Here is an 18,785-nt window from a genome sequence, read left to right on the forward strand (position 1 = left end):
CTACTTGCTAACAGCATCTCTCAGAAGCTTTTAGACTCCAGGAAAGGGAAGACTGGAGATACAAAGGAATTACTGTGAGTGACACAATCAATGGAGACTTAAGGAAGAGTGGGATGAGATTTGGGGAGGGGAAAAAGGGAAAAGTTAGCTTGAATGTGTGGATGAATTATTGCCCGGGGAAGTTAGAGTTTCTATCATAATGAAGAAGTTATTTTAATGTGTTTTCAAACAATTGTGCTAAAAAAAAAGCTGTAAGGAAAAAAAAAGCTGAAAAAAAAAAGCTGGGTAAGAGCTGGGCTTTGAGGCATAACAGGCAGCAGGCTGGGTAAGAGCTAGAAAGGGTGCTAAAACCAGATAACACTTGTTTTAGCTGTATTAAAAGTTAAAATGCAATGGTATAGGTATGTTCTTGCTCTCTGTCTATGGCTGCAGCTCGAGACTGATGGGGACCTGAACACAGGTAAAAGCACCAGTGAAAACCTGGTTTCTCTGTGTCTCCGTAATCACTCCAAAGAAGCATCCCGGGCGAATCTCGGGCTGCCACAGCCATTCAGTGAGTGGGCATGGCTTTTTCCATCCTTAAATGACCATCAGAGACCCATTGCTAAGTACGGACCAGGGAAGAAAAAATATCCCCTGTGTTTAATTTACAGAATCACTGTGAGTAGCGGTGCAAAAGCCACGCAGAAACGGTCTTTTATTAGTAAGTCCAATGGTTGGGGAAAATTCCAGGCTTGTCCGGGAAAGTTCCAGGCTTGTCAGAGGCTCCCGGAGAGGAACGGGTCAGCGCTGGGGAAGGACCGCGCACAGCAGCACAGCGCTGGAGCGCAGCCCGGCTGACTCCGGCCGAAGAGAGGGGGCAATCTCGCTCTGCTCTGCCAACGGGGAGCAGCAAACTCGGCGCGATCCGGGGAAGGAGCAACTTTCGAAGTCGGAGATTTCGGATCAGCGCGGTAAGGCCGGGCCGGGCCGGGCCGGGCCGATGGGCAGCGGTGCCCGGGGCAGCCACACGGCCGGGGGCGGGAGGGCCACGCCGGAGCTCGGGGGTCCCGCTCCGGCCACCGCAACTCGCGGTTTGTTTTTTTCCCCCCCCAAAAAAAAAAAAACAAACAAAAAAACACTAAACCCTCCCCCCGGCAGGGCCCGCTGGGCTGTGCGGGGGCGGGCGCGGGGGTCGAGGCTGGTGCCGCCCTGTGCCCTCCCTCCCTCAGCGCTCCGGGCCGGCCCTGCCCGCGGGGCAGGCGAGGGGCAGGCGAGGGGCCGGCCCGCAGGACTCGCCCTTCGCAGCGGCGAAGGAGGCGCCGCTGCCCCGCTCCCTTTCCTGCCGCCTCCCTTCGCGGAGCGGGGCGGGCGGGCGCCGGAGGAGGAGGAGGAGGAGAAAAAGGAGGCGGAGGAGGCGGCAGCGGCGCAGCGACCGCCGGCCCGGGACGCTGGAGGTACCGCGGCTTCGCTGCCCCCCTTCGGCCACCTGCCCGGCGGCGAGAAGAGGCTCCTGGGGCTCGCCGGGGCGCTTCAGGTGGAGAACGGGGTGAAGGGAGGGGGGAAAGTAGCTTTTTTAGAAAGAAAACGAAAGTTGGGAGGGAAGTTTGCAGGCGCAGGGCGGCGGCGGGCGCTGCCGGTCCGCCCTCCCCGGCAGCCCCGCCCGGCTCTGCCCCGGCCGGGCGGGCACCGGGAGTCGCTCCCAGGGGTCACCCGGGTCTCGTTTCAGCGAGTGGAAAGTGTCTGGAAAGGCTTGTGAGACTCCCCGGATCGCGGTGTGGCTCCTGTTCTCTCCCCAGTCGGGACTGGTATGGGAGAAGGGGGCTGGCTCGCTGCGCAGAGCTCACCCAAGGATGAAGGATGCGGGTCCCGGAGGGAAGGGGGTCCCTGTGCTGGCACCGAGCCAGCCACTTCAGCCCCAGGTTCACCATCACCCTGCCTAGTGTGGCAGCAGGCGGGTCTGTGCATTCCCACCCGGACTGTGCCCTTGGGCCTCTCAGATCAGCGCTGTTCCCATCACAGCGACCAACTCCAGAAGGGATTCTTAAAAACAACAGGTGGTTTGAGCAAAGAGCTGAAGTTTTGGCAGATTTCTCATGAATTGGGAAGTGATCTCGGGCAAATCGCGTTGTTTCTGGGGGCCTGGCTGGGTTTAGGTGCAATGCACGGGGTGAGACCAGAGAGGCTGGTGAAGGGGAGAGGAGGTGATGGCACAGGCACGGTCAGATGTGCTGGGGCATTGTCTGACAGCTGGCAGCAGCAGCTCTCGGGAGAGAAACTGGAAACGTGTGAAATGGATGTAAATCCCACTTCAGGTGTATTCTGCATGGTCCTTCTCCTTCTGAATGAGATTCTGCAGATCTTGCAGGTTCCTTCTCCCTAAATCAAATCAAAATGTGGTGTTTGCACGTGTTCCAGTTGAGTTGACCTTTCTTAAGGTAAACTCTGTAGGGTTTTCTTGTATTGTATGCTCAAAGGTCCTGAAATATGGAAATGCTGCTTACATGGGCGCTGTGTGGCAGTAACACACATGTAGTTACGTACAGTTGGAGGGAACTGATTGTCAAAACCACATCACTGTTTTTCCTGAAAGTTTTTGTGTTTGGTTTTTTTGTGTGTGTGTTTTTGTCGTTTTTGTTTGGTTTTTGTTTGCTTTTTGTTTGGTTGGTTTTTTGGGGGGTTTTGTTTGTTTGTTTTTTGGTTTGGGATTTATTTTTTCTTTCCGCTCTATACAAGGAACGTTTCAGCCTGGGGAATAAGCTGGGTAGAAGTCTAAAAATCAGGAGTAGGATGGTTTTCAAGCCTCTGTGGTTCATTCTGACCCCTGTTCAGCGTTTCTTGTACAGTTGCTGTGAGTGCACAGGGTTTGTCCCCATTGCAGAGCAAGGAAATGCCTCAGAATTTAGCAGGGGCTAAAGAGAGCTGGTCTGTTGGTGTGTGCAGGGGGAAGTGTTTATTCTTACCAGAGCTGCTCAGTGCTGCTGGAAGCATCTCATCCCTTCCATGGTCAGAGTTAACAACCTGGACAGCTTTTGGGAGGTGTGAGAGCCTCCCTGACACCTCTGCCTGTGGCGTCACACCCTTGGCATGGCAGAGGTGTGTGATCCCAGCACAGTAGCTGTGCCTGCCAGGGTGGCTGAGGGAAGCTCAACCCAGGAGCCAAGCTGATTCCAGTGGGAACTCAGCATGTTTCAGGGCAGAATCCAGTCCACCAATATGGCTCAATTCACCAGTTTGTGGGCTTGGATCTGAAATTAGGGATCACCTCCATCTCAGCCTCCTGCAGCATGCAGTGCCCAGACTGTGGGGCACAGGGGTGTGAGTTTTGGTTCCTGCTGCCAGGCACCACAGTCAGGGGCATCAGAAGCTGTTTTCCTTTAAGTGCTCTGAAATTCAAGTATTTGCCTAGAAAACTGACATGCAGTGATTTTTAGTGTTGTTGGCTAGTGGTTAAAACTCAGTGTAAGGAGGGAGGACAGAAAGCTTCACAAAGCGTGGTGATGGAGCAGCATATTTTTGTATTCCCCTTGGCTTTTGATCCCAGCTCTGCTCAGGGAGAGTTAGGGATGATCTTGGGCCTTGCTGGTCAAAGCAGGAGGTGGGTCATGAGCTTTGCCTAATTAGAGCCTCAAATCAAAACTTCAGCATCACACACCAGACATGAGAAGCACCAGTAAGAGTCAGTTGAGGGGCATCATGTTACATCTGAGAGGCATTTACTGACTGGAACTGAAAACAGAAAACGAGGGAACTCCGGTGCTGGTCTGGCACCTGTAGTTTTAACGTTTGTGTGGAGGAAGTTAAAAGGCAGGTGTGCAGCTGTGAGGAAGGAGGGAGTTGGAATTGCCTGGGAAGGCTGAGCTGTGCAGTTTTCTACTGGCTGTTTCGCCAGACAGTTCAGAAGAAGCCAACCTTTAAGAGCTCCTACGGGCCTGACCTGCCTCTCTGAATCTGTTTGGAGAAGCCTGATGCTTCCAGGGTAGGAGAGCTCTCTGAAAGGACTGGGCAGAGGGGACAGGAGCTGGTGTGTTTCTCTTCGCCCTCCTTTCATTCCTGCAGAGGATTGTCTCAGTAACCACAGCAGTATTTCTCAGTTTCTCACAGTCTTACAAGGGCCGTGGTTGTCTTTGTGGATGGGAGAGGTTTTGAGGTCGCATTTAGGATTTTTCCAGCTGCACTGCATGGTTTCAATGCTCTGCCTTTACACCAGCTTGTGGAGAATCTGAAACTGCAGCTGTGACCCCTGCCTGCCCCCACGTGCTGTGCCCAAAGACTGAGCAGCTTTGGTGGTGAAAAATTAAGAACATTATCTTTCTATAGTGGAGAAATTGTTAGTCCCCTCTGTTAATTCACATTATGCTCTTAACAAAACTATTATGCAAATAATTTTATTTACAGGATAAGTGCACTTCTGCAAGACAATATTTAGACAACTGTGTTAGAATGCAGAGGAATGAGGAATTTCTATACTAAAATGGTTAATCTGTTTTGTTGTTTATTTTTAAACAGAATAAATGATGTTTCTTCAGGATGGTGCTTACTAGTAGTCCCTGCTCCTGCATGCACATGATGGAGATGGTTCACCTTTGACAACACTGTTCAGTTTGAGGTGCTGTGGAAAGTTTGCCTGTTGGACCTTCACAACTGGACCCAGAATGTACTGGTGTGTGGGAACTGAGGAATCCACTGTTTGCAGGGAGAGCAACATGGATCCACAAAATGGTAAATAGGAGGAATTTTTTTTTTCTTTCCTGTTCAGGTTGGGAGCAAAAGTTTTTAAGAGAAATCAGCAGCCACTGGGTTTTGATGAAATTTAAAGATATGAAAGATCTTTGAGCCTCAGTCTTTGCAAATTTGCCAAGGAATTTTACTTCCAAGGAGAATGATGCCGAACCACTCAGGTGGTAAGAATAGCATTCCCCTCGAGATTGATATTCTCCAAAAGGCTACAGAGTCAATACATGCATCATGTCTCCCCAGCTCCTAAATATGTTTTACAAGATCTGTGCTTTTTCAGTGTGTGAATGCAAATATGTTCCCAGTCACTGATGCAGTGGGTTTTCAGGGTATGAAAGCTGCTAAAATCAGAGCATCCTTTCTCAGCCTGAACAGATACTAACCTGCTCCACTTTTACTGTCAGCTCTGATTCAGTGCCTTGCAGTGATTTATTGCTGGGCTGGACCAGAAGGTCGGTGTTTATGTAATCTAATAAATCCATGGGTGGAAATTCCTCTTTCAGCAGGGACATATGCTTCAGGTTGCTTCCTGTGAATTTTTTTTCTTTTTTTTTTTTTTTTTTTTTTTTTTTTTTTTTTTTTTTTTTTTTTTTTTTTTTTTTTTTTTTTTTTCCCCCGAGCAGCCGAATTATTTTTGGATGGTTTCTCTCGCTTGCAACCCTCAGCTCCCAGGCACTGCTGCTTTTCTCTGAGTCAAACCCCACTTCTGTTCCTGCAGCAAGAAATAGCCTCCTGGTTCTTGTGTAACGGTGTTCCCCCCTTGCAGCAAGTGCTTCATTAGGAGGCAGCATCTGCGTTTGAAGTGTGGGAAGAAGGTGTGTTTGACGCTCTGTAGTGAGTAAGCAGCCCTCAGCAGAAGCTAATGTTTTTGCAGCCTTATTTCGGATTTTATCGGCAACTATGAAGCAAAACCTGATAGTTTATTCAGAGGCCGCCTTGTCTTGTTTGAAGACGTTTCTCACCAGCATCACCGGGAGCTCTGGGAACTCTTTCCTTTCTCTGTATGTATTCTGCTTGTTCCGTGATACTGATCTTTCTGTTTGCCTTTGCTTTTGTTAATTAGCATTGTAACTTTCTATAACACTCGGTTACTGAATATTCTTAAAATTCTTGAATTCTATCCGCCGAGTTTTCACTCTGGAAGAAATTATCTCCACTTCAATACTAAGCTACAAACCATGAAAAGAATTTTAATCTGCGCTAACGATTCGAAAGTGTTTCAAATTGCTACATTTTTGTTCTGCAATAGCGATTTGACAAGTTATCTCACTGTTTAAAGATACAGTAAGCAAATTATTTTATGAGTGAATAATGAAGTGAAGAGTGAAATAGTTATGCTTTCTACATTTTGAGTTCGTTTCTTTTTTTTTTTTCTGAGAACTTTATTACATGTTGCTGTTATGTAACTACGTTCAGTTAAACTGGTTGACTGGAAGCATACAAATGTTAGTGGTAGACCCTTCTATACTGACATGCCTGGGTCGTATTGTTTGGTAAACAGAGTTGGAAAACTGACAGAGGGATCCTAGGAAAGCTTAAGATCTTTGTCCTAGGCACCACTATTGCCTTGGTAGATTTGCTCTTTGTAAGGATACTGTACATGCTTAAACTCATTGTTATTTCAGGATTGTTTGGCTCCTGCCAAGAGTAATTGTCATCAGCTAACTGGTCCACTCCCTAAGTTAGCTGGTCCTTGTTCTGCGTTTGGATCCTCTTACAGGGGTGGAATCAGGAACACGGTGACTCATCCAGCCTCCCCATCTGAACCTATTGTTTACGCGCCTTTAGGAACCCCGTGGATGCAGCCTCCTGCTTCCATTCAGTGGGAACTGCTGGGAAGGAGGAGGGGAGATCCCAGATCGTTTCTTCAGTGCTGACGACCTCATTAGTGCTCGCAGAGCTTGGAGTCTGTTTTGTGGGGCAGGAAGGGCAGGTGTGTGGCTGTGAGGGGTTTATCACACGGTGGATGGTGATGGTTGGAGGCACCTTCTGTGCCTGTGCCCCCACTGCCTTGATCTTTTCAAAGCCTTGAGATTTTTAGGGCATTTTTTCCCCCCCGACAGCTATGAAGCCCTGGCCAAATGTATGTGAAGAATATGTTCCCAGCATCACTGTTAGTTAGAAGATGTAACGGGTCATTCCAGGGCTCACCTTACTCTCGTGTCTCCCCTGCTGTTCCTCCCGGTGGTGCAGTGATCTTGCCTGTATCCCAGCAGGATTCCTGCTTTCCCTGGGAGTGGATGAGCTGTGTTTCAGAGCTGGACCCTGTCTGCCCTCCAGGGATAGTGCTGGATTTGACTTGGTTATGCACCTGCTGGTCCACAGTGTAGATTTGTCACCGGAGTGCAGGATAAGGCCCCGGTCTGGATGCAGTCACATCTCCCTCCTCAGACCCTGCTTCCTCTCTCTTAGATTTGTTCATCTTGTCCTAATTAAGAGGTAGAAACTGAGCACAAAATATGGGGGTGGCTGCAGTCTCTCACGAAGCACAGGGCTTGTTTTTTTTTAAACTTGATTAAAGAGCTCTACATAATATAGTGGAGGTGACATAATGTGAATTTTATAGGAAATACAATGGAAGCCCAAAGACATCAGTGTAGGAATGCCTAGAAAAGCATAAAGATTCATCTCCTTTCTACAGGCTGGTTGGTTTCTTTGAATCTTATGAAATTTTACAGTAGGGATTTAATTCTTACGTGGTTCTCTAGGAGACAGTTCCTCAAAGATACAGGAGAGCAAACATTGTCTTCTGAAATGTAAGGGCACATCTGTTAAAGAGCTTATCCCCCTCTTACTGTGAATTTTATTCCAAGTTGCAGAATGTTCATGTGCCACTGGTGTGTGTCTCGGAGGTGGAATTGGATTATCCTTCAAACATGCCAGAGGGTGTCTCTTCTCTCCTGCTAAATCTAGAAATGAGCACTGAAAAAGGGATGTTACCTTGGAATATATCTAACATTACATGATTAGGGACAATGATGCCAGTGATAGCTGCTTGAAATTTTATAGTTGCTTTACAGGTATTAACTAAATGAACCATCACAACTTCTTTTGAGGCAAATCAGTTGTGAGCTGGTGGCTTTCCACTCTTCAGGGCAGCACACATGGACACGTGCAGTGTGCCTGGAAAAGAGACCTAAATATTAAATGAGGGAGCAAACAAGTCACCAGAATATAATAATGGCTTGAGTTGTCCTTTGGCCCTTAAAGCTGTGCTTTGGAAGTGTTGTGGTGACCCTGCAGCACACAGGGAATTCTGTTTTATCAGAAAGAAGCAACCCACAGTGTGGGTAGTGACCTCTGCAACCCCTCCTGGGCCATGGCTCAGCTCAGAAATGACTCAGAGGGAAAGCTGCTGCCAGCAGAGCTGCTTCCTGAGCGGGAGAAAAGCCTCCTGTGCGAGAAGGAGTTGAACTGGAAGAGTTAAAAGAGCAGTTGTAACAAGAGGGACTTCTCAGGAGCAAGTGCAGTTTTATATGGAAAGTTTCACAATGGACTGTGTGGTGATAACTTGAGCTTAGCAAGCGGAACAGCTTATCCTCCTGGGACACCCTCTGTGCATCCAGCCTCGCTCCCTGTTTGCAGCAGGGCAGGACATGTGCAAGTGTGGCCGAGGCCTTTTTGGGGTGCAGCAAATTTGGGGAGCTGATGGGACTGCAGGTGGAAGGATGGAAACTCTGACAGACTCTGCCTTTGCTCTCCATTCTGTACTCACTGACAGCCCAAGCCTTCCAGCTGCCAGCCTGGCACTGTGAGGACCCACTTCAAAAATCAAAGCCTACAGGAAAACCCTGACTTCTTTATAGCGAGAAAGGCAGAGCCCACCCACTGCTGGGTGGGCATGGACATGGCCTCCAGATTAGATCTTTGGAGGGGTGTCCTTTGCAGGGCCAGGAGTTGGACTTGATGATCCTGATGGGTACTTTCCAACTCAACAGATTCTATGATTTCCTCACAGTTCTGCACTGTTGGGTTTTTTGCCTTAAACATGAAGGGCAGGAGCTTAATGTTGGTAGCGTGGATAGCTTTGTTTAAAAATCTTTCCTGCTGAAGAGAGAAGGAAGGGGAAATCAGTGTTGGCAGCACCACTGGTACCACTTTGTTCCTCCTGAAATCACCACATAAACCTTAAAATCCTCACATCAGCTGGGGCCAGCAGTGAGTTTTGGGGCACACTGAGTTAGGCCTGTTTGTGGCACATTGTGCTGTGTAGCAAGGAAAAAAATACAGCCTCTGTCCTGCTTTTCCCATCCACACCTTACCCTGTAGTAACATTACCCTGAGTTTTTTGTGACAGCGTGGGGTGAGAAGGGCAAGGAGAGCATCTGGGACGTGATCTGAGGACACAGAGACCTGCAAAGCGTGTTGGCTGTGTGAAGTTCTGTATAATCAGAGTAAATGAGCCTTGAGGGTTTTCTGTTTTTATTCCTGCTTGTTAAGCTGAGAGTTAATTTGAGTCCGAACAGCAAACTGAAAGTGTTCCTATGATCAAAAAAAAAAACAAAAACAAAAAAAACAACCTAGCAAAAAATAGAACAGGTATTGTGTGTGAGTTGGTCTCACTGCAGAGTGCCCTGCAGAAGGAGAAGTAGGAAATGCTCAGCAGGAATAGGAAGTGCACTAGTAAAGCAGTAATAGGCTTGTATTTTTAAACATTCAAATAAACTCTTGATACAGAAGTGGTGCAATCTCACAAGAGCTGATGCGGAAGGCTGGTCTGCAGCAGAACATGCCTGTGGTTAAACCTGCCCTCTCGTGCAGACAGCAGCAGGGCTCTGTGTTGCAACATCTCTCCAGACTGACCCTGGATTATCAAAAAGGGTGATGAATGCTGAGGCGTTTACGGTCTTCCTGATAAATACCATCAGAGCCAGCCTGCTCTTGAACTTGAGGGCTGTAGCAAGGAGGGCAGAACTGCTGGGAGAGCCACTGGTGCAGTAAAGACCTTGGGAAGCTAATTGAGCAGAGTCCAGGCTGAGAGCCAGCTTGATTTACAGGCAGCAGTAAAGAAATTGATCTTTATCCGAGCTGGATCTGGCCTTATCTGCTGCTTTACAGCTTTATTTTTCCACCTTCCTGTTACAGTGTATTTGTGGTTTATTGCATTGAAACGCAACTTATGACAAGTCTATCAAGAAGCCTGGGAAAAAAACAAAGATCAGGTGATAAGGTTGTAAGGAAAATCCTTTGCCCTTAGAACTTGTGCACAGAGACTTTTTTACAGCCTTAGGAAGGTGTGATTTATAAGGCAGCTTTCAGGTGAGAGTTGATTCTGGGGTCACAGAACCACTGTCTTGTGTTTCAGTGGGAAAAAGGCAATTGATTGTGTTCACACCAACTCGGCCTTTACCAGGCCTGTAATTGATTCGTTGTTTTGTCAGAGATGTTGCGTGTGATTTTATACTTGCATTAAGAAAATGCTATGAATTATGGTGGTTTTTTTCATCCTCCCCAAAGCCTGTGGGGGCCTCATCCAAAACCCATTAAAGACTCTGGGCTGACATAATGGGATCTTCAGGGATCCTTACAGCATTAAGTCTGTGGTTTGTTTGTTTTTCGCTGCTCCGATCGATGAAGGGGCTGCCAGGGCTCTGCTTGGCAGGAGGCAGCGAGCTGGGAGGAACTGTTTGCATTGCAGATGGGGGTGTGGGGGATGGATTTTGTGCCATTCAGCTCCCAATATGCTGTGTGGAATCACAGAATCACGGAGTTTTTACGGTTGGAAAAGAGCTTTAAGATCACGGAGTCCAAGCATTAACCCAGCGCTGCCAAGCCCACCATTAAACCGTGTCCCCAAGTGCCACATCCAGGGGGCTTTTAAATCCCTCCAGGGATGGTGACTCAACCGTGAAGTCTGTCCCTTAATAGGTTCTCTTTCAGGTTTGCCATCAAGTCAGGCTGATATTTAATTCCTTTCCTTAATCTGTGTGCTCATTAGTGGGTCAGGAATTGCTTATTTGCATGATTATGTATCACCACAGCAGCAGCTCTTTTATGTAAGCTGCTGATAGTTTCACAACAGAAGTGTCTCCATGCTTCGAATCTGTGCCTTGCCCTCACTTAGAGACCTTATAAAAGAAGTCTTTAAGTTACAGGGAAGACCCTCAATCTTCCCAAAGCCCTCCTGCATTCAGAGTGGCTCTGGAGGGTGGCAGTTTGTGTTGCTCCAGACAGACTGGCAGGAGTTCACAAACCCCATTTCTCCAGTATTTTATACTCATGCAGGGTGTGAATATGGAGATGCACAGAGTAGTGGGAAATCTGGTGCAGATCCTCTCTTTTCTGGCTCACCCTCTCCAACTGGAGAGCGCAGCAGATCCACTGTGAGCTTTGGGAACTTCTTGTCTACAAAGACAAGCCCTGAGTTGTGTCACTCGAAGGTGAGGGGAAGGGTCAGTCGGCCACAGGAAGGGCAGGAGGAAGCAGACAGATGGAAGGAGCAGGGACCTGGGGTTGGGAGCTGGAGGAGCAGCTTTATTTCCTCTCTAACAGTCAATATATGTCTCCCAAGTGTAAAGGTTGGCATTTCAGGTACTGCCGGGGAAAGCTCAGTCCCAGTCTGTCCACAACTCCTTCTCTGGGTGCCTGCTTGAAAATCACGGAAAAATAACCACCCAAAGCAGTGATTCAAACAAGAAGTCTGGATAAATTTAGCTCAAATATTCTTGGTATGTTTGTGGTCGCTGTGGAAATTGCGTCACCGCTCGCTTTAATGATCAAAAATATCGCATGGCTGCCCGAGAGGGGCTCAAAATGCAATCTTTTAAAGGCATGTGTGTCTTTTGGATTTGCTTCACCTGTAGTTAATTGGTTTGGGAGGTTGTTTGTTTTGTTCCCATCTTGGTTAAGGAGTTTTTTTGGACTAGAGGTTACTGCTGCTTAATTGAAAAGCCACAAGGTTTAGAGCTGATACACTCTGCAGTGTGATTATCTGCCTCACATGAAAGTTCTGTCTGGGGAGCAGGATTCAGAAAGAGTGCTGGTAATTGCTGAAGACCAGACCTCCTCCAGAATCTTCCTGCACATCTTTCTGTCTTGCACATCAAAGAGCCTTTGAAATTGCTTTTATTTTTGCATCAAACAGGAACTTTTTTTTTTTTATTATTATTATTTTATTTATTTATATTTTTTGGTAGCACTAATGGACAGGATCCCTTTTCAGATCTCATACATAGCTTGAAAAACAAAAAGCCTGGCTCCTTCAGTGAGCTCGTAATCCTGGTCACAGTTCTCCCATGTTTTGCACCTTGGACCTTTCGCAGAGTGGCAGGGTGGGAATAAAAGCTGTCAAATCAAAGCCATTTGCATGGATTGGACCAGGTCCTTGGATAAAATGGATCAGAGTTCATCAAAGGTTGGTGAGGAGGGGATAAAATGTGCCTTGCCTCTCTTTGCTGTCTCTGCTTTGGAGAAGACATCTAGAAATGCCGTGACCTGCACCAGGGTCACATCATGAGCTGGAGATTCACTTTCTCCACTGTTTTATTTTTGTTTTGTTTATTTTTCTTTTCCATCTTCCCAGCTCTGCACTTCCCTTGGCTCTGCTGTTGCCAAATTGCCCCTTCAACTCTTTTGATGCCAACCATATTTGATATCTTGATGGCATTTTCTTTTCCTCTGCATGCAACACTTTTACATAAACTGGTCTAGAGTGGTTGTTGTTGTGGTGATGAGAAGTGAGGATAGCAAAGAGTAAGGTGTTTTATGAGGCTGGCAGGCACAGTTAAAGGAGCTCTAACATGCACTAAGCTTGGATTTCGCTGTGTGGGATGTTTACCTCCCTCAAATCTCCTGGAAAGCTTCTTCCTTTAGAGGTGTCTGCTTTTTCCTGCACCTGTCAGTTTGTTTAATAATAAAAAATATTCTCTCATTCTCCAAACTTTTCCTCGAAGTAGACTGTGAAGCTGTCTATGTATATATGGACATAATCTCTCGTGTTAGGAGTTAGTGCTTGGCAGTTGGGTTGACTCCTGCTCGTGTTTAATGTGGGAACATTGGATGTAGGACTGGAAGGAGTGTGTGGATCAGTGTCCTAAACCTTATGCAGGGCTTGCTTTAAGCAAGTTGAGTTGTCTGTTGCATCTGCTTTTTATAGAAGACTGTTCCAAGACTCCTTTCTCCAATATTTTATACTTTTTTCTATCTGTCAACCAAAATGTATTCACACCCTGAACACAAATAGCTCTTCTCCCTCCCCGGTGTCTCCCTCTGGATGTATTTATAGACAGGACTCCCAAGCTCAACAAGCCAAGCTCTTCTCATCTCTAGTCTGGTAATTAAATCCTCCATTTCTTCCATTTGTCTTCTCCACCTCTTCCAGATTCTCATAGTCTTCCTTGAACGTGACAAACTGGTGTTGTGCAGGGTATTTCACATATCCCTTTAACATTGTCTCCCCTTTCTTCTCCTCTTTGAACAACCTTTCCAAAACCTTCCTGTGACCCAGCTCTTTTTCTGAAAACCCCTTGGAGGCTTGTTTTTCCATCCATGCTTGTTTTTGCATCCATGGGGCTGGAGAGACAGATTTTGGCAGCTTCTGTGTTGTTGTTTTTGACCAGCAGTTGAGTTGCAGTGTCGGGAATGGGTTTTCCACTTAGGAGGGTGTTTACATGTGTCATTAAAGTGCAACATAAAGCTTAGGAGCTGCTTTTCTCAACTCAGACAAGCTGTGGTGGTCACTGGATGTGTGTTTGGTGGAGCCAGTGGAAGACTTGGACTAAGAGGAGACCTGGGCAGAGACTTGGGCCCATCTTCCCCTCACACTCATACAGGGAGTCCCTCCTGAGCTCCTCCCAGCTGGGGCTGAAAGCATTTGCTTCTTTCTAAAGCAGCCTCCTGTCTAAGGAGGTTGTAGTAGAAGAGGGCTGGCCATCAGTTGGTGCTTCCCCAATGTAAATAATTAATGATTTTATTGTTTTTGTAGAAGAATGTTGAGCAAATTATTTCTTTGAAAGAGAGAAAACGTCGATGCATGGGATTTTTTTCCCTTCCGCTGAAAGCTTGAACTTAAGGGAAAAAGGCAAAGTTTCAGAACAAACCAAAGCTAGCCATGAAATTTTATTTTACGAAGTTCCAAATGAAATCCAATCTTGGTTTGGTTTCGTGACCGTAATATTTGATTCAGTTGGACAGCAATGGTCTCACTGGAGACACCTTTCATCATTTAATAATCCTCTCTTTGCTGCCATGCCTGGAAACGAACACAAAGGAAACCCGAAAGCGTGGTCATACTCCTGCATGCTTAATGTACACCTTCCAATTTAAAATTTGGAAAGCGAGAGTGGCATAGCTGGCCTTGCATGCAGAGGCATATTTCTGAATGATTCAAGCTGTAGGATGGGAACCAAATCACTGAGGCCAAAAGACAAAAATAGCAACTTTCACTTAGAGCTGAGTCATTCGTATTTTCAATACAGCTCTGGCCATTTGGAGCTCTCTTGGTTCCCTCAATAGCTTTGCTTTGGGGGTGAAAATTAACCCTATCAGTGCATGTGAAGCTGCTTAGGCCTGACACTCAGAGGAGAGAGTAAAACCATCACTGTCACCAACAATTCCCAGTCCATGGTGCTGGAAAATGGGATGGCAGAGTTAGCGAGGGGCTCTCTCTGACCTTGTTGCCTTGCCGTGGCTTTGTGTAGCCCTCCTTGGTGCTTCAGCAAGGAATGACCAGCTCAGTTTCATTTTAACTTCTTGGACAGTACAAATAATTCCCAGAGTCCCAGGAATCTGGGAGGTGCACACACAAGCGCAGGAGATCTGAGCCTGCTCAGATCTTTTCAGCCCCAGCTCAGTGCTGGTGTTGGCAGACACTGATCCTGCCCCCGATGCTGCTGAGTCTGTGTTACCAATATTTGAGGCTTTTCTGTCCCCTTGTCACCCATTATCCTGGGTGAGGGAAAAAGGATTGTGTAAGTGAGGAGCTGAAGCCTTTGGAGGCGTCTGTTTTTCATAAATCAGTTCTGGAGCCCAGCGAGAAGGCAGGAGTCCAAAACATTTTTCCATCCGGGACTTAATATTTTCCTTTTAGGTTGGCGTTAGCAAATGCCTTTTTTTTTCCTTGCAGGTTAAGAGTGTTTCTAAATAGAAAATTACCAGTGATTCTGGCTGATAATTGGTCACTTTGCACAGCTGTCCCTACAATTGTCAGCATGCACTTTAGGAGCTCCGGTGTGCTTGCTGGAAGATGTTTAGTGCAGATCAGCACGTTGCATGTGTGGTGCTGGCATGTAAACAATTAAAAAAATACTTAATAGTGAGAAAAAAAAAAAATCCCTTCAGGGCTGGACTTTTGCCTTTTTGGCATTCTTCTGTGTTTCATATCTGGTTTCTTTTAGGGTTATAAGTTTCCTTCAAGGGCAGCGAGCATTGATTGTGAGCTGTGTTGTAGATGCGGGTGGCTTTTGTACTCAATACATCATCTTTTCCACTGCCTTGGCAGGAGGTTCTTAGAGCAGAGCCACTCCTTTAATTAGCTGAAATAATGGATGTTTGGGGGAAATGGAACCGCAGAAAATGGGCAGAAAAAGTGTGTGGAGGGTTCCCACTGTCCTGGGAAGCTGGCACGTCTCACTTGTTGGGAGAGGTATTAATCAGGGTCAGAGGGACGTGGCCCAGTTCTGGCACAGTTTCTCTGATGGGAGTTCTGAACTTCCCAGATAAACCATCTTGTTCCCTCTCGGTTGGTTTTACTGTAACTTTCCATCCTTATCTTTTCACAGGGGGATATATAAGTAGTTCTGACCGGTTTTTTAATCCTTTCAGGGACTTTTTATTGCAGAATTGATTGAGTTGTGTGTGCTGGGCCCACATCTGAGAACAAGGTGTAGTAGATCACAGGCTTCTTGCTGCAGGACCCTCCTTTGAATGGTCCTGGGCCAGGTCCTGTCTGTGGGGCCATGTGGGCAGATGGGGAGCACAACTTCCCTCCTGGGGAGAGATTTTGGTCTTTATCTTCTTTACTTTATCTCCTAAGAACTGAATGAATGAAACAAATGAACAAAATCTTTCAACTTCTTAAAAAACAAACGAAACCTTACTTTGAAGTGTCAGCTAACTAGAGAAGGAACACAAAAGGTATCTTTGTTTCATGAAGCATTTTTACTGACTTGGGCTGACTTAAAAATGTATTTCTTTATTTTTTATTAAAGAACCCAGGGCTTTGGAGGTTTTTTTTTCCTGTTTTGGAATGGGATTTTTTTCAGTATCTCAAAGATTTCTGGAGGACTGAGAAATTTTTCTAAACAGAAAGTGCAATGTAGGGCAGATCCATCATCCTTTGAAATCACTGGAGGCTTCCCGTGGGCTGCTGTGCAGTTTATTAGCCTGAAGTTTTTCAGAGCAGCAGAAGATCCACGAGTCTGTTGCAGAGACTCAAGAAATAACATGGCTTTCCATTAATTTTTCCAACCCAGCTGGGCACATCTTCCATAGGGTAGTACTGAAAGATGTTCAGCGACGCTGATGAGTTATGTGGGGGTGTTGGCTTTGACTATTCAGAGCATCTTAAACCTCATCTCTGTCCCATTTTTTATGTGTGCTGTGGCAGCACTCAGAAGTCAAAATGGCCAAAGATTAAGCTGGTGAAGGTTAGCTGTAGCCATCTGGTGCTGTTGAGGAATTAATGCCTGAGCTCAGGCTGGAGAGGCCCTGCCCACCCCCATCTCCACATCCTCTGAACCAGAGGCTTGGATTTCGCTGTAATGGGACATGGAGATGAAAATCACTGTCAGGGCTAAACTGGAGTAGTTAATTCAGACAAAGAAGCAGCCAGCCAGCTGAGAGCTATTCCATCCAGTGGCTGCTGCAGGAGCTGCTCGTGCTGGAGCAGGGGTGGGTGGTTATCAGTCCAAGGAATTAATAGCTTAATTGCATCGCTGAATGGGAGACTGTGTTAGAGCATCATCTGGATTTGTTCCCGTCTCTGGAAATACCTGCACACATTATGACAAGGTTAGTAGTGGATTTAAGGCTTTATTATTATTATTGTAATTCTGTTTTGGAGTAAGTTAGCTTCCTGCCCTGTTATATCCTGGATTAAGCATCTCATTTATATCTTTCTCTGCTAAATAGGAATATCCTGCTTAGTTGCCAAAGAACTTATAAAAGGGCCTAATGTAACATTTACAAACTCTGTGAGTCTGTGTCAGAGGCAGAGCTGCAGTGATTTGGGAAATAAAGGTAACAATCATCTATTCAGTGTTCTGCTTTGTTATGCAGCTGTTTGCTGATTCACAGCATTGACCTGCAAACCCTCCCCTTTTAATAATACTGGCATACTGTCAATTCAGAAATTTTAGAGGGTTTTTTTTCACCTGCTGTAATAGCAAGGCCTGTGACAGGGTGTAACTACGCATACCCCTGAAATTCTCATGGTACTCTTTATTGTTAATAAGACATTTTTATCTTGTTTCTCTGAGCAGTCTATTGCACTTTAGAAGTGACACCTCGTACCCTTTCAATGGCAGTAAAATAATACTGCTTTTTTTTTTTTTATTGATAACCTCTGTTTGCCTTGGGATATTTTTTTAAAGGAAATTAGTTTTGCCCTTAGCTTTTATAAAAGGCTTTTACTGAAAAGGCAAACTTTCAAGGTGCTTCCAAACAATAAAACGTGTAAATCAAGAGTGGGAAATATTTCCATAGTTGGCTGTTTTGTTACAAGCTGTTAAGGGGGGTGAGGAATAGATGAGGGATGTGTTTATAGTGTCAGCAAATGCCTCCCATTTTCCCCCTACAAACAGCCCTGGATTTGCTTACAGCCATTAGTAGGAAGCAAGAAAAGAAAAGAAAAGAAGCCATGGATCTGTGAAGATGTTAAACAAATGCAAGGCAGAGATGCAGAGGCTGAATGATTTGGAGTAAACTCCATGGCTTTATTTTCACTGGCATTTAAAGGTGTCAAAGAACCCACCTCAGTTCAAATAGGCTTCATTTATCTGCTTTTTGGTGCTACTTTTGGGGCAGTGGCTTTAGTGGAACCTGTGCCAGGACAGGAACTGTCCCAGATCTGTGTGCAATAAAAACTAAAGGGAATGACACCAGGTGTGTAAGAATTTCTGGAGTTTCTTGGATATTACAGGAATATCCAAGAAGTACTGCTAGAATATCATCCCTTGATGTGCTGCTTTGCATATGCTTTGTTCGAGGCTGTGTGTGAGTGAGGTGACTCTTGTCAGGAAAGCCATGAAGAGCTCAGGTAAAGACCATGAGATTTGTAGGGTTAAAACCAGAGGCAGAATTTCTTTGGATGTTGGCCCAGATTTTTGCTTAGAATGGCTGATGCACATATTGGCAAAACTTTATTCCCAGCCTGCGTGAATTGGTGACAGTTCAGCCATGTATCTTGTAGAAATGAAACAGCCTTTAGTCACTAGAATGTAATTTGCCTCATTTTTTTTTTCTCTGCTGGTGAATATAAATTAAGATTATAAAATATGCTGTTTCTTATTTTCCACTTGTATTTCAGAAGTCAATATATCATTTACTAAGTCACCAGGAAGTCTTTTGTGAGTTGGGTAATTTATTTGGCGTGATGCAGCGGATGGCTTCTGTGTTTTTTGGAAACTCGGGAATGGATGGCCAGCCTTCTCTCATTTACTCTTGAAAGCTCAGCTTAACTAAGACAGGATCTCCTGGGTACAGCTGTTGGTTCAGGGCAAGCTTTTTTATCACTTTGTATCTCACCAGTTGTGCTCTTTTGAGGCTTGTAATTAGTTCAGTCTCAAGGACTATTTTTTTTTTTCTGAAGGCTTTTGGCAGCTTCTTGACTCAGGTCTTAGGCAGGAGGTCAATTTACTCTGCAGAATGGAATGATAGAAGGAAGCTTTGCTGACAGCTACGTAAGAAACTTGAATGATGAGCAGGATTATTTTTTTTTGCCAGGAATATTTCATATAAATATATTGATTTCAAACAGTAGAATAGCCAACATTTCTTACACTCAATGAAACTTTTATTGACTTCTGCTTGATGGATGTTCAAATGCCCAAAGCTGAGCAGTTTTGCTTAGGTCAATAAAAATTTGACAAGACTAAAATTGAGTTTAAGAACTAAAATTAATATCCCAAAAA

The 18,785-nt window shown here is 45.7% G+C and overlaps 1 protein-coding gene across 3 annotated transcripts in view; it reads left to right on the forward strand.

Moving 5' to 3' along the window:
• The first annotated feature begins 1,257 nt into the window (after positions 1-1,257).
• Positions 1,258-18,785, forward strand: part of LRRK1 (leucine rich repeat kinase 1) — a 75,835-nt gene continuing 58,307 nt past the window's right edge. For 2 of the 3 annotated variants that reach the window (XM_027879184.1, XM_027879186.1), the window contains exons 1-2: positions 1,258-1,436; positions 4,489-4,701. In XM_027879184.1, coding sequence (XP_027734985.1) covers positions 4,635-4,701 — 67 coding nt within the window. In that variant the 5' untranslated portion in view covers positions 1,258-1,436; positions 4,489-4,634. Of the gene's footprint in view, positions 1,437-4,488; positions 4,702-5,368; positions 5,718-18,785 lie in introns of those variants that run through there. The other variant, XM_027879185.1, reaches the window with a different exon arrangement.

Source organism: Empidonax traillii, unplaced genomic scaffold (genome assembly GCF_003031625.1).
Source record: "Empidonax traillii isolate 1590-97213 ecotype Southwest subspecies unplaced genomic scaffold, ASM303162v1 scaffold52:size1600334, whole genome shotgun sequence".
Classification (NCBI taxonomy): Eukaryota; Metazoa; Chordata; class Aves; order Passeriformes; family Tyrannidae; genus Empidonax; species Empidonax traillii.